The 15296-nt window shown below is 39.4% G+C and overlaps 1 protein-coding gene across 1 annotated transcript in view; it reads right to left on the bottom strand.

Annotated features, from left to right (window-relative positions):
* c20h8orf34 (chromosome 20 C8orf34 homolog) overlaps nucleotides 1–15296 on the bottom strand; it is a 53751-nt gene that overhangs the window by 14706 nt on the left and 23749 nt on the right. Inside the window, exons 8-10 of the mRNA XM_033986179.2 lie at nucleotides 10741–10876; nucleotides 5264–5346; nucleotides 4778–4851 (exon numbers count right to left, since the gene is read on the bottom strand). Coding sequence (XP_033842070.1) covers nucleotides 4778–4851; nucleotides 5264–5346; nucleotides 10741–10876 — 293 coding nt within the window. The remainder of the gene's footprint in view (nucleotides 1–4777; nucleotides 4852–5263; nucleotides 5347–10740; nucleotides 10877–15296) is intronic.

Here is a 15296-nt window from a genome sequence, read left to right as displayed (position 1 = left end):
GTGTGACGTGTCTTGTCCAAGGACACAAAGACACTATTAACTCAGCAGAGCAAGTTTCAGACTGCCAACTGGATTGTGAACTCATTGTTTTTTACAAGACTTAATCAGAAGACACATTTTGTAAAAGCCAAGTAGTATTGCCTGTGCCTGTGCTGCCTTAAGTTCAATTTAAATGAAGACAAACAGGACACTAAATCTGCACAGAATTAACCAGGATAAAACTATATTGAAAGAGACACAAGAATGGTGAGCTGGGTTTGTGCGCACAAGTGTTTTGGCATTGGACTGCAGAGATGAGCTGGACACAATAAAGTAATATTTATCAGTAACCATGACCGACAGTGCACTCTGTCTGGGCACTCTCTCTGTTTGGAAGCTACACTACTCTTCACTGGCTCAAATATGAGAAGAGATGATATCTTATCTGCAAAATAAAGAATGGCTACAATTTTCCAGTGACTTATGAGAATATTAATGCCAGCATCCCCTCCCAACAGGGCCAAACAAAAAGAGCTTAAAGAGAAGTGAAAGGCCTTCTGGGGATGCTTTGGTCCCACTAACAAACATGGGTCTGGTTTCTGGTGAAATTGATTCCATGTTTTGGAGTTAAAGATTTTATAGTGAGCATGTGTGCCTCTATATGTGTGTGGTCAGGAGGAGTAATAATCACCGCAATCTGGGGTTGGATCCAACAGGGCCCGGCGCGGTGACTGGAGACATATCTGTGCTGTATGAAAGAGCGCTCCCAACATCACGACCCAAGCACAAAGGCCGTGTATAAATGTGCTGGTTTACATCTTGAAACGCATTACGGCTAATATAGAAATGACGCAGCGATAGGCCAACCATGCAATCTGCCTGGGGGTCAATGACTTCAGTTCTAAAGCAGGATCCAAGTTGGCAATAGTTTTGTCTGTTTTTCATGTAACAAAAACTTACGCTGTGATTCTGTACATTATGCAGTAAGGTTTCTGATGGCACAAGTAATTAAAGTAGCCCAGTAATGGCTGAAGAAGTATTACATGTACCAGATATATATAGCAATATGGCTGCAATATGAGATTACAGCAACAGTGGTCCTGCTAGCAGTTCCAATACTAGTAGCAGAAGTACAGTGACGGGAAGACTTTGAATATTTAGTTACAGAATACTAAATGGCCAAATTAAAGTGTATTTTGTAACATATGTCGTTACATGGTCCAGTCAGAGAACTGTATTCTGAATATTTTTACATTAAGTTGCTTTATATTATAATGTAAAAACAGAACTTGTAATTATAAACAGCTTTATTTTGTTGCACTGTTGCATTTATTTATGTCCAATTAGAGAGAAAAAAATCACCCATACACACACAGTTTTTTTTCTAAGCAATACTGTGCAGTTCAAAGTCAAAACTACATGAAGTGCTGTCATGTATTCCATTTACTTTAGGAAAGCAACTGTATTCTGAATACTACCAACTGGAGTAACTGTACCAAAATACAATTACTCAGATTTAGTATTCAGAAGATGGAGTTTCAGTACATGTATTTAGTTATATCCTAAGGGGTAACAGTAGTAGTGGTAGCAAGTGTAGTAATAGTAAAGTTAATGGAGTCATAGTAGCAGTAATAGTAGTAGTAGTATTAGTATTGAATATGACAGAGCATCACAGTTCACTAAAAGAGGACAGCCAAAGCTTTTCAACTTTCATGGGGTGCATCAAGGCAGTTCTGCAAATTTTTGTGGTTGAAAATTTGAGACAAAAACAACTTGTTCTCAACTTTTACATCTTGAAATTGCTCCCGCAGCTGATTATAGTCATTTAACTGTTGCAGCATTTGGTAGGTCATATACCCACGTCAATAAACACTACACTTTATACTAGTTCCTCTTTTTGGCTGTTGGTAGATCATTTGCTTCAGTTTAACAGGTTGCTGTCCTACTGTAAAAATAAATGCAACCTTCTATTATGAAATGATTTGTCCTCTGAAGAATACGTGATTATAAAGTTTAAATTCAGCAAACAAAATGAGAAAAATATTTGCAAGAAACCCAAACATTCTAATAAGCAGTGAGTGTATCCTGCGGTAAACAGGAATGATTCTGATTAGTGCTGGATCGTAAAAAGTTTTTTGAAGTGATGGAAATATGTACACAAGCTAGTTCAAAGATATACAAAGGCCAAACAAAGTAATGCCAATCACTTGAGTTTACACTGTCAGATTATTCTTCTTTTTAGCACATGTATGTAATGTGTTAGTAACTGAAATGTAATGGCAAATCTTGGTACCAAACACAGACTGTGTATATAAATGGACATAGCTAACCTGCTAGCCATGGGCGCACTTCTGGCTTCAATTCACTTCACATTGAAAAATTGTCACTCCTCTGTCTGTAACTGCTGCAGTGAGCCTCATCAATTTGGTCTTAAAATGTTTATATTAACCCGCTCTACATGGTCCTGGTGTTTATATTGTGCCATTTTGGACATAAATCAAGATATGAAGAGTCATAACAGACAAATCAGGCGCCTTCTTTCTCCGAGGTTGCTCCCGCTAGCGTTAGCAACTAGTTTGATTGACAGTGTTGCTAAGTGGGAAGGGAAGGGCCGTTACCGTCAACAGCCTGGCTCCGGATTGGCTCTTTGGTTGCTATGATACTCGGTACTCGGCTCCAAATTTTCCCCTGTAACCGCTAGCCTCGATGAGCTTCATTTGGCTAGAGCTGAACGCTATAAGTGACGTCACACTGCATTAGTCCACTTCTTTATACAGTCTGTGGTACCAAATGCAGCCATAAAGGAGTCACAAGCAAAGTGAATCCCTATTATAAATGAGTGTCAGAAAGGACATCTAGTGTAGGCTCTGCAATTAATCAAATTCAGATCGATTCAATAAGCTTTGGTTTTTGAGTCAGACAGCATGTGGTTTAAAGCGGAGTTTCAGAAAATAAATTTGACTATTTTCTTCTGTTAAATGGTACTGATTAAAAGTGTGTCCTGTTTATGTTCAGGAAAATAAATATTGAGAGTCATTTTTATTTGCTTTTAATTCAACAACATTCCGATCAATCAATATGAATAACACTGTGATAACATGTTTTTGTCATAGCGCCTAATAACCCACATTAGACCACAACACTAGATATCTGACAAAGGCTAAAAAGAACACTTAGTACAATCAACAAAGCAATAGAGGAATCTGGAAAGCTCAAGTGTCATACTTTGATAGATGCAAGTGAATTAATCATGTGTAGAGGATAACCATTCAAGTGTAGTAACTTAAGTGCCAAATATAAAAGCTATAGTGTATTGGTTGAACTTGGGCCAACTTCCCCTTGGAAACATAAATAAACTCTCCCAGCCTTGTATCCTGCACATAGCATTGCATCACACACTGAGGCTAATTATCTGATTTAGAGCATACAAATGAACAGTTTCCCCTGGACGATTTTATGATGGTAACACCCAGAATATGATTACAATAAAACCAAAAAGTGTACAGTGAGAATTAGGTCTGGTGATGGCTTAAGGAAAATATTTGTTTTTATGGAGCAATTATCACCTAAACGAGTTGGCAGCGAGCAGAGTCATAACGATAACTGTTAACAGTGTGGACTTTATAACAACACTATGGACGTACTGTGGCCAAGTGCATTGAGTGCAACATGAGACATGTTTATGGGCAGCTGTATGGAAACTAATGTTTTGGAAAGCTATTTCAAGATACAGGGGTTATTTAATAGCACATATTCAACAGTCTGTTGTAGTAACTTTAATAGTAAGTATTAAAGTGAATGTTGGAGTGGTAATGGATCTCTGCTGAAGTGTCTGCAAATTTAATCCATCTAACAAATTAAAAGTTGAAATAAATTTTAAAGGGCTGTCTTTTGCTTGTCTCCATAGATATATTATTGCTTTGCCTAGAATATTCTACAGTATGGCATTAAATGTATCTATCTCCATGGAGACAGGCAGTTGACGCTACCAGGCCATACAACACGTTAGATCTGTGGATGGACAATCCCGGGTCACAGTGCATGTTTTCCATGTTCTGTGTAAGTAAATAAATGCAGCATTTCCATGAACTGAAAAAAGTGGTGAATCCTCTAGAAAAGTTACATACTACAGCTTTAAGTTCAAATAAACAATCTAAGCCAAGACTCAAACATAGATGCACTCTTATTCTTTTTAGAGCAGGAGGCTGAAACGATAAGACGTGTATAGAGTAAAAAAGTCTGCTCTTAGTTAGCGTGCATCTGTTCCCCACACGTCTGCACTCCAGCCCTTTTATTTCTTCAAAACCACTGTAAAAAACTCACACTTGGAGCGGCCTATTATATAAGCTAATGTTATAATGACACAATGGTAGCGCCGCCTTAGCTGTTGCCTTATTACGCCCATGTGACTGTGGCTAAGGGTGGTTTCATCGGCTCTCTCCCCTTGAACCTTATCACGCAAGGCCAGACTAAACTGTGTAAGCTACTGTAACAGGTAAATATTTAGCCCTATTGTATAAAACGTCTAAATTGTCCTCTATTGTGGTCGGGTCAGGTGATAGCATTTCCATTTTTGTCCTTTCACAAGCGCCCTGAGAGGAGAGCAAAATGATACAGTGGGATCCTAATTGGGGTATCGCTTTTTTGTTAAAAGATGGATTGGTTTTAGGCTGCGTCTTGTCCTAATAAGCTCAAGGTGGTTTGCAAAATAGGCAGTGAGAATATAAACACAACGGTATAATTGATGGGTGTAAGCTGATCTTAATTGTTGGGTGATGGATAGAGGGAGGACACTTACAGAGGTAGATACATGAGATGACGACTCGCATTCCTGCACCCGTCCCGCTGCAGAGTTCACCCCCGGCAATGGGGCTGTTCCACATAACACAAAGAAGAAAGATACTATGAGCATAAGGGTTGCGTAAGAAAAGGTAAATCAGAAAACACACTGTCCATATTGCACACTAGCACGCCATCGCCAATTAAAGCTGCACTATGTAACTTTTCCTGGGCGATGTTATTGCTTTGCCTGGAATGTTGTACAGTATGGCATTAATATCCTCAGATCTGTGGAGTGGTGAGACCGCTTGCCATAAGAATGAGATTAAAGAAGGAGATTAAAAAGAGCAAACTGTGACTAAATGAGTGCATTAAAAGCAGCATTATAGGCAAAGCTCGTCTAGTCCTTAACCAGAAAAGTTATACAGTGCGGCCTTAATGTGAGCATATTATATCCAAAGTAACATTCTGATTGCAAAAGCTTGTGATCAGTACTGAAACTCACAGGAGATGTCAGGTACAGCTTGTTCCAATATGTGTGCCCGGTGATCCTCTTCAGATCTGTCAGATAAAGAATCGCCCTGCAGCCTGGAGACATGTACACAACTGTTAGCATTGTTACACACAACGCAAGCCACAACACAGCACTGCATGTTTGGAAAGTGGACAGGACACGATCAGCTGCTCGATCCCACAAAGAGGAAGTAAGAACAGAGGTTTGCAGAACAGCATGGAAAACTGGACTGGATCCTGTCATGGTCTTGAAAATTTGCTTTAGTATTAGAAAAACATCAAACAATATAATACACAATTGTCAGTTTAAGGAAGCACTACTAATCCCAATAATGTTAATAAGTCCATAATGAGAGGGCCCTTGTACTAAAATATGACAGTAGTCTGGGTTGAGGTTCAAATATCACACAAAAAGTGAATTGACAATAAAATTAACCAAAAAAACTGCAAAACCGTTTCGCTTTTGCAGTTCTTTCTACAGCCTGTTCAGTTAATACGGACAATATACTTGATATTCTCTACTTTAAGTTTCCAGAGAGTTTGTTTACCCCTAAACTTAAAGATTTCCACTTCATTTTGATCCCAGTCTCCAGCAGCCCAACCCTGCAGCTGTCTGATCCATATGATACTAATGCATGTCTAAACATATGGTGAGAAATGGTGCGCAGAACTCTCCGAAACATCCTTGTATATACTGAAAAACCACAGCACGGTACACGGGCTCAGTTTCCATTTCCCTTTTGTTCCAAACCCCTATAGTTGTTTTTGAAATGAAATTTATTTTACATGTAGAGCAGTACTTCTGAAACACAAGCACCGAGGGAAGCATGCAGGTCAGAGGTCATTTTTTAGGTACTTAAATTAGGATCTAAAAAGGGCAGTGGTGGAAGAGGTCCTCAGTTTTGTTACTTAAGTAAATGTACAGATAACAGGGCAAAAAAATACTCAAGTAAAAGAGTAAAAGTGTCACATGGAAAAAAATACTTAAGTAAAAGTATTAAAGAACCCGTTTAAAAATGAACGTAAAGAGTAAAGGTATTTTTCCCAGATTCTGAGGTCTTATAAAGCTTCAAATGTAGTGATTTTGATACAGATTCTGCTGAATTTTGTTCAACAGAAACAACTGAATCAATAGTTTTTTTTCTACCTGTTTTTATTGGTATATTTTTTTTTGCTCAAATTATAAACGTGTTAAAAATAAATCCCTCGGTCTTTCCAGCAGCTTTCAAACAATAATAAAAATACTTAAACTTTTCAGTCAAGTTAAAAAATGTAATTAAAGGGGGTATAACTACACTTAAAATAACCATAATAACCCTTAACTCCTTAAACAAGTAGTTAACCCTGACTCATTCTAAATAAAGTTTGTTCATTATGAGTTAAGCCTTTGTTCATGCTTTGTTCAGGCTGATTAAAGTGTATTGGTACCTAAAAAGCTATTAGTTTAAATATGGAATAAAAATACATTGCAAAGGGTGAGGGCAGCTGGAGCATGTCTTTCTTCTTCTATCAGGGTGAACCTCATAGTTGCAATGACAGGTCTACCCACAACACCAATGGAAACAAGCAGAAAAATACAGGGAAAGAATAAAACATATACATTTTACCCAAATATATTCTCATCTGAGCTATTTATATGCCATCAAGAAGCTCTTAGTTCAACGTGAGAGGAACAAACAATGGTTATTTATTATGTGGTGAGATTCTGACACAAAGCCACAAGCCCCTTTTTTGTTTTCAAACATAAAGATATACATATATTTCAAAGGATGTTGTCCATCTTCATTCATATATCGCTCCTCATCTCTGTCTTTAATGGTCGCCAAAAACTGCCCAAGATGACTACCACTCAGTCTTCCCATTATTGGTGGTTAAAGCCCCTTATGGCCAGTACTACTCTCTCAGTGCATTCCTGATATGAAAGCAATTAATGTAATGAGAAGAACAAGCCCCAGAGGGAAGACTTTTTACTTGTGCCGTTTCCTTAGACCGCACCGTGCTTCTCCTCTGGACTCTGGGCTGGATCTGGGTAAAGCACATATAGGGTGGTTTTGTGGGCAGCAGTGCACAGCCATTCAAAAAGAACCAACAAAAAGCACAGACCACAGCTTAAGCCCTACAGACAAGAGACAAGCCACAACAGTCAGGCCACACTACACTTTACACTTGGGCTAAGCAGCGGTGAGCCAGAGGAGGGCCAGTGGAGGGCCAAAGGAGGACCAGGGTTTCCGGAGCTGCCACTACCGCTTTGGAGGCCACTCTACCAATCTTGTTTGGTGATGTGGACCGCTGTTTGGACAGGAACACAAAGAGACCAACAACAACCACAAGAAGACCAGTTCAAAATGGGCCAGCAATGGAAAGAACAAGATGAAAGTACAAGCTGCCACGCAAAGATTAAACACCAAGGGGAGAACAAATTGAGGACACTTGGACCAAAAGTTTAAATAGTTAAACAAAAACAAAAAGATTTGAGCAGAGAATTCAAATGTTTTGAATTTCACGTCATTGTTTTGTGAGGCTTGAGAGAAATATGGCGTCTGGCCAATCGATATCATTCAGTACCAAATAAACTGCAGACGAAGCATATTTCAACGTTATGCTATATCAGATTGTGTGTAGTGTTAATGATAACAGACACTATAGACAAGCAGTCAGATGGGAAGGAAAACGCTATATTCTTTCCACAGAGTATTTAAATAATAGAGGTGTGGCTGAGTTAGATTGGGACATGTACAAAATGACCAAATGTGTCTCATTAAAAATACTTTAAGATACTACATGTTACTAGGCCTAAAGGAGATCTAAAAAGGATATTTATGGACAGAGTAAAAGAGAACATGAAATATATTATATATATAAGTATTTTTTGCTGTATGTTGTAAGATATATTGTACATTTTCTATCAAGCTGGGTTGGTAGGATTAAAAGAGCCTGCTGGTAATGAATAACTCCTCATTAGGGAGTTGTCGCCTTCATGCTGTGGGTGTGAATGCTTGCGTCACCACTGCTCTCGTCTGGCTTGTGTGATTGTTGACTTTATTGGCTGCACAAAATATGACTTCAAACCCAAAGTGGTTGAGACTGGACCCAAGTGAGCTGTAGCGGCTTGCACAGTGAACCCTGCCTGTGTAATGGGGCTGGGGTGAGGGTATGTGTGGAATGCCTGTCCGTCCCGAGGCTGTGTTCCTGCTGGGCCAGACCGCTCTGCTCTATTGTTATACCTGTGCAGTGATACAAGGAGACGGCTGCTTCGTGTTCAAGTCGTATTTTACACCTAACATACAGGCTTCATTCACAGGCTGAGGATAGACAAAATGCAGGGACACATGTGCGCACCAGCCCTGTTCATGGAGCAAGAGTGAATGGTTTGATTACATGCAGAACAGTTTAACCTGCAGTTCATTTGAAGATTTCATGTGATGAGATAATCCATTGGCCAAACATTTTACAAACATCTGCTTAAGTTACAATTACAAGGCATAGGAAAGGTATGGCTCGTGTCTAACTTCAAAAAGTCAGATATATATACAACATAAGTGGTTCTCGACATAAACATCATTGGTTGACTTGTTGTGTTCTTCAGCAAGACACTTAACCCTTGTCCTGTCGTAAGGGCTTTGAGTGCCTAAAAGGTTGAAGTGTTATATTAAAGTGCTATGTAAAATCAAATGATAAGAAATAATCTGATAAAGTGTCTAATGTTGTAACGGCATCATGTTCAAATTCTTGACATCTCCAATGTGCAATACTGTTGTTGAAGCTCAGGAGGTGAATAAAATATTTGAAAAGATTGATGATTGTTTGATATCAATTACCTTACGTGCACTAATTTGGGGGCAAGACACTTTGGAAACATTTGACCACAAGTTGCATAGTTGGTTGCATTTTCCTTTCATTTTAGTGATCTGTTTATGACCCCGAGTAGAAGAAAGAACCGAATGTCCGCCACCAATAAAACAAGGGAAGATTTGGTGGTCAGGTTCAAGAGGACAGCACAAGAATTTGGCTTAAAACAGAGGAAGAAGAAAGAGAGAAGGGGAACAGATGTCTGACATTTCATTTGGGGAAAAAAAATCCAAAGTGTGAGCCAAAAATCAGCTTCCAGATCCAGAAGATTTTGTAGGACTCAAATCTATCGAGGGGACACAATACACCTTAAGAATGATATTGGTCTAAAACATAGAATAAACAGCCAGAAGAATCCAGCGATAGCATCCTCCTCCAGGATCTTTGACAGTGCATTACAGATTACATATAAACTGATAAGGATGCAATGAAAGAAGAGTAGGAAACAAACAAATTCCAGAGCCCAAACAAAGATTGTAGGGCAGGGGAGTGTGTGGTGCGGCGTCTTATCAAAATCATAGCCGTTTATCTGCGACTGGCATCAGGGAGTGCTCTGCCTACACCTGCCTAAACTGTTTTACTCAAGAGAAATGTAAAAAGAAAAGGAACATGGATGATATTCTGGACGGAAATGTCTCACAAGAGGAGGAAATGTGTGATAAATTACATGAGACAGGTAGAAGAGATCTGGCCACAGCAGTAACACAGTGTAACGCGATAGACAAACACACTGTCCTCCTTTTCCATTTCTGTTCAATATAGAATGTGACATAATAGTACCATTTTAGTAGTTAGTTTAAAAATTAAAGATATGGACACAAAGGTTAACCCTGCCGGTCCCTCAGTCAGTAACAGCAGTTAAACTAGGGCTTTGCAATTAATCAAATTTCAATTACGTTACAGTTATTCATTCACATAAATATGATTATTGCTCTAATCGGTTACAAAAATGGTGTAATAAAATGATAAACATTAATGCCTAAGTGTGTTTAGTGCTCACTTGAATCTTTCCTTATGTGGAAAAGTTAGTGAGGGATTATACCTATACAACTCTATATAACTTGTATAACTTATGTAGTATGTTTACCACAGTCTTTCTGTAAAATACACCTACTTATTTCAAATGTTCCTTCTCTTCTTTTTAGGCATGCTGACCTTCTCTCTAAGCAAATAATCATATTCAACTGAATAATTGTGGTTAAACTTACGGTTAGAGGAATAAAACTTGCCCTCGATTTGATTAAGTTCACAGAGTTGCCGTGGAAACCGACACAAACTTAAAGTAAACTATATTCAAGGTTAACAAACTCATTTTAGACTCAACCTTCTTGAAATTGGGCCAGTTACAAGCCCTGAGGACAACAGAGGAGAAGACGTTTCTTAAGACATCGATACTACTAATTATTTCTAATACTAATTGCCTTATTAGAAAATTCTTGTCAAGCTGTGCACCTCCTGAAACGTGAAACGACTTTGCAAAATGATTACGCAGACAAGACCTAGCCCGCCTTATCTTTCATTAATACTCCCAGAAAGTCTTTAAACTTCAAGTCACCCTGTAAAATCCTCTTCTGACCTGACGACACACAGGAGACATGATGGGAAGGAGGGAACAATTACCTGGCACACCTGGAGCAGATGTTGAGTGTGACTTTGGCCTGCGGTTCAGCCTGATACGAGCTGCGTCCCTGACTGAACTTGCTCCCGGTCAGAGCCAGCACCGTGACGCCCTCCATGCGCAGGTCGTCCAGGTCCTCTGGGTGGGGGAGGGTCCCAAAAACACACACACAGAAACACAAGAAGGGTGTCATTAATCATAGTTTGTCAGTTAGGACGCTTGGTGTTGAAAGTGTCGTTAGAGCCAGTGAAGTAGACAGCAGCACAGACTTCTCAGGCTTCCTCCCAAACTGACAGATGATACCACAGTATTACCGCTGTAATTAAAGTGGTTAATAGGAAGATTAGGTAGCATGGTTGGAAAAACGGCATACTAGATATAATTAATTGCTAATATAAGTCAGTAAGGGTTATCTTTTGAATATTTCTTTTGACACTAAGGAAAAGGCATGATACAAATTTTGATCTCACAATGACGATTAAAAATATTGAATAGCATTGTTTGATCTTATAAGACAATATTAAAACTATTCAGGGAAGGTCCAGTTTTGTAAAAGTGATGTTTTTTTTTTTTTTTTCAAATGGTAAATGGTCATATTTTATAAAGCACCGTTCCACCTTCAAGGCTCAAAACGCTTTGCATCAAACAATCACTCACCCATTTACACACACATTCATACAACAGTGTACACAGACACTAGGGGCAAGGTGGGTAAAGTGTCTTGCCCAAGGACACAATTACAGCATCCATGGGAGCTAGAATCGCACCGCCAACCTGTGGGTCAGCCGATCTGACCACGCAACCAGTGCTGTTTATGTCGAGAGCGGGATTCGAACCACCAACCATCAGTGTACAAACAATCTACTGTTGAGTATCTAGTTTCAATACTAGTTTTAGTATCACTTCGTATCTGGGTTTTGATTTTTTTGACAATTACTCATGCACACATATTAGGCCCTTATTCCCAACTGTGAATATTACATAATTCCACCGTAGGGCTCACAACAAGAAGGTTCTGTGTTCCATTCCCGGACCAGGTTTGGCCTTGCTATATGGAGTTTCAGTGCTCTTCTCAATGCTTGTCCTCGGTTGCTCCTGTTTACCTTACCAATTTAAAAGGACCAAATCTCCATTGTAAAAGACATCCAAATCTCCACTGTAAAAGATATTAGAAACTTTAAAAAGGTTTAATAAAAAAGACAACAACAAAAAACTTCCACTTCCTACAAAAGGATCGTATTGCTGACAGCCCATCATCATCTGAGTGAAGCAACAGGAAGGGCGCGCTAACGAGCACAGAGGCCAAAGGGATACAGAACAATGGCAGAAAATGAGTGGCAGTGCTCAGGATGAAGTGCTGGAAAGTTTGGGTTTCGTCTGATCTCAGTCTCAGAGCACCCATCCACCCACACGCAGATCCACTAAAGAAGAACATATGTAAGAGACACGCCAGTATTGTTCATTCTAACCCCGTGCACTCTGTTTGTCTGCAGTACTTACTTAGAAACACATGCTCGTATACAGGTGCAAAGAAGAACTGTATAAACATGTTATCTGAAACAATAGACGCCATTCAATACACTGTTATTTGAAGTTTAATTGTAGCACAGTAATAAAAATGACATTTCAGAAGGTCCCAAGTTCAGATATTGAGGTCTGTCTGTGTTTGCATATTCTCTGCATTCATCTGGGTGAGAATCTTTTGGATAATCATGATTCTTAATCTTCAAGCTAAGGTACCCCCCAAACCATTTGAAGATTTTCTGGGGAAAGGCTGGACTCCAATCCCCCATGGAACCTGAATTTGAGGATTCATAGTCAAATGTATGCAACGACTAAGCTAGACATAGTTTTTACTAATTGGACGCACTGCAAGTTCTTCATATGAATACCTTACCAGAAAAAATAAAAATAAAAATCAAGGTTATGTAAAATGTAACCTGGGATCTAAACTGGTTCTCTCTGCGTTTTCTATACAAAGAATCTGCTCCTCCACTGTCCTTTCACTGACACGTGGGAACCAAAGGAACACACTGGCCATCTGTCATTTAGAACAAAACAAACTTCTCTTACCTCTGATTAAACCTGTTTTGTGATTCACTCATAGTTTTGGCAGAAATGTGCAATGTTTTTCAATTCATTAGGTTATTTTTTCCTTTCTTTTGTCCTCATAAGCAGCCATGTTTGTTCAGACACCTCAGTCACGCCCATCTCAACTAAAGGGAGATCCAAATCATCGCGCAGACTACACATCTTTGTACAGTACTGCAGGACTGTCTATTCTTGGCTGGCCCGGCAGTGTAAGTATTGCTGGAAAATTAATAATGAATCATCCAAATCCACAGAGGACTCGTTGCACCCAAAGGTGATGCATTCTGACATGTCCCTGGCTCCTGCTGGTGTGGCTGAAGTTTACATGACGCTCTGTGTGCGTGCATCTGTAATCCAACACTAACTCTGATACTTTCACTTTGAGCTCATATTTCTCGGCCTCTCGTCTGGGGAGAAAAGGCAGACTCACACCTTGAAAGGAGAGAGTTCATGACTAATCACCAGGATTATCTTCACTGACAAAACGCCAAAGAGCAGGGTGTGCGGGCATCTGACATACAGAGGGCACTGGGCCAGGACCTTAACCCCGTCTACACGAGAGATACTGGATATGGGAGAGATTGTAACAACTTATTACTTTGAACTGTATTTGTACAAGTCTGCATATTTTTTACAACACTGATTTCAAAATAATAATAGTAGAACTGTACTCACTTGGAAGTAAAACGTTTAGTGAGTGACCTACTGCCTTTTCCTCTTGAAATGAAGAAATATTAAGTGATGAAAACTACTACCACTACTATTACTACTATTTTGGTTTTCCTATCTTGAGTTGTGGTAATCGAAATATAGAGGCCATAGAAATTCTGACAGTATTTAGTAAGTAATTTTTTGTTTGCCTTGTGTTGAAACGTCCATATTTTTGCGACCAACACAAAATGCAACTGTTGTCTGTCAGTGTTAAGAAGGTAAAAACTTTAAAATCACTTCAGATAACATAAATGCATACAAACCAGAATAATGCCGGTTCTGTTTTCTATTTCTATTTAGCTGCAGCTGGTGTTTTCAAAGAGTCAGATAGATTCCAGTACTAGCCTAGAGCGTCCAATATTAAATGTCCCATTCATCACTGCCTGTACGGGACAGGGGAGGGGACACTCAGAGCCACCAGCGTTTCAGCCTATTTTCTGGCCGTGGGAACCTCTCTCCAGTTTAGGCCTTCACCTTGTCCTCCTTTCTACAGACGGGCTCATTTCAGCATGCCTGATTTTCTCTGGGTCGTAAAAAGAGATGCAAATCATTACGTGACACTCAGAAATATGAAATGACACTGCATCTTTTGAGCAAAGACGTGAATAGCAGTGATGGCCCCAGACTCTGACGGAAAACATGACCCCAGTGTACACAGCTGCCTGACACCTTAGCTCCTTCTTTGTGTCCTTGTCTCCTCCACTTGTCTCCTTCTGGTCAACATAAAGTCACACAATACACAAGGGTAAGGCTAATCCTCAGGACAAAGGCTATAGGCTGACATCTACACAGAGAGGACAGCTAAAGTGGCTTAGACAGTGACACAGGCAAATACAACACTATTTGAAACTTTTAAGACGCCTCGAGGATCTGAGTTGGTGTAAGCAAAAAATTTCCACTGTGACATTTAAAATATTAAGAATTGTACAACTGCTGAAAGTACAAGTGATTTCGGGAGTACGTAGAACTTTAAAGTGAAGTTTAAAGTGCGTAACATAGTAGGGCATGATAATTACTGTGTCGACTTATCTTTCAAAATATGTTAGATGGAACAATATTCTTTTGGGTCAATATTTATCATGGGCACTTTCTTTGCACTACTGGAAATTTTTTTTTAGCTATACAGTTACAGTCCCTTACCATATCGCGGTTCACCTTTTGCGGCCTTGCTTTTTCGCAGATTTTTTTGGCAAAATTTTGCATGCTTTTTTTACAGGGTATGAGCGTGCATTGTGTTCTGCATCCTGATTGGCTAAAGGACTGTAGACCATTGTCAATCAGTCTCCTCCATGCCGTGTCTCCTGTACAGTACAGAATGTGTTCAGTTTGACAAATTTACATAAATGTTGGATCACAGTGTGACTCTGAAGTGCTGTAAATTTGCAAGTTTCTCCCGGACAAAATCCACAATGTCGATGAAACGTTCGACAAATTTCAGAAATACTTTGGACTTAAAAGTGTTTCTCTGCACGGAGAGGCGCCTCTGCAGATACCGCTGGAGCAGAGATTTAAAGTGATCACTGAGGAAAGGGGATATAAAATACAAAGGTTTGAACTTTGAGAGTGTTTAAACTGGAGAGAAATGTGACAAAATGTTAATGCTTGTCTGAGAAGAGTGTATAAAGTGTGTGGTGAGGGGTTTTACAGCTGCAAAACATATAGAATAATTGTAAAATTAAAGCTGACTACTTTGCGGATTTTGCCTATTGCAGGTTATTTTTCTAATGTAACGTCCACGATTAACGAGGGACCACTG

Source organism: Periophthalmus magnuspinnatus, chromosome 20 (assembly GCF_009829125.3).
Source record: "Periophthalmus magnuspinnatus isolate fPerMag1 chromosome 20, fPerMag1.2.pri, whole genome shotgun sequence".
Lineage (NCBI taxonomy): Eukaryota > Metazoa > Chordata > Actinopteri > Gobiiformes > Gobiidae > Periophthalmus > Periophthalmus magnuspinnatus.
The sequence above is the reverse complement of the archived record's forward strand: the minus strand, read 5'-3'. Positions and strand labels throughout refer to the sequence as shown.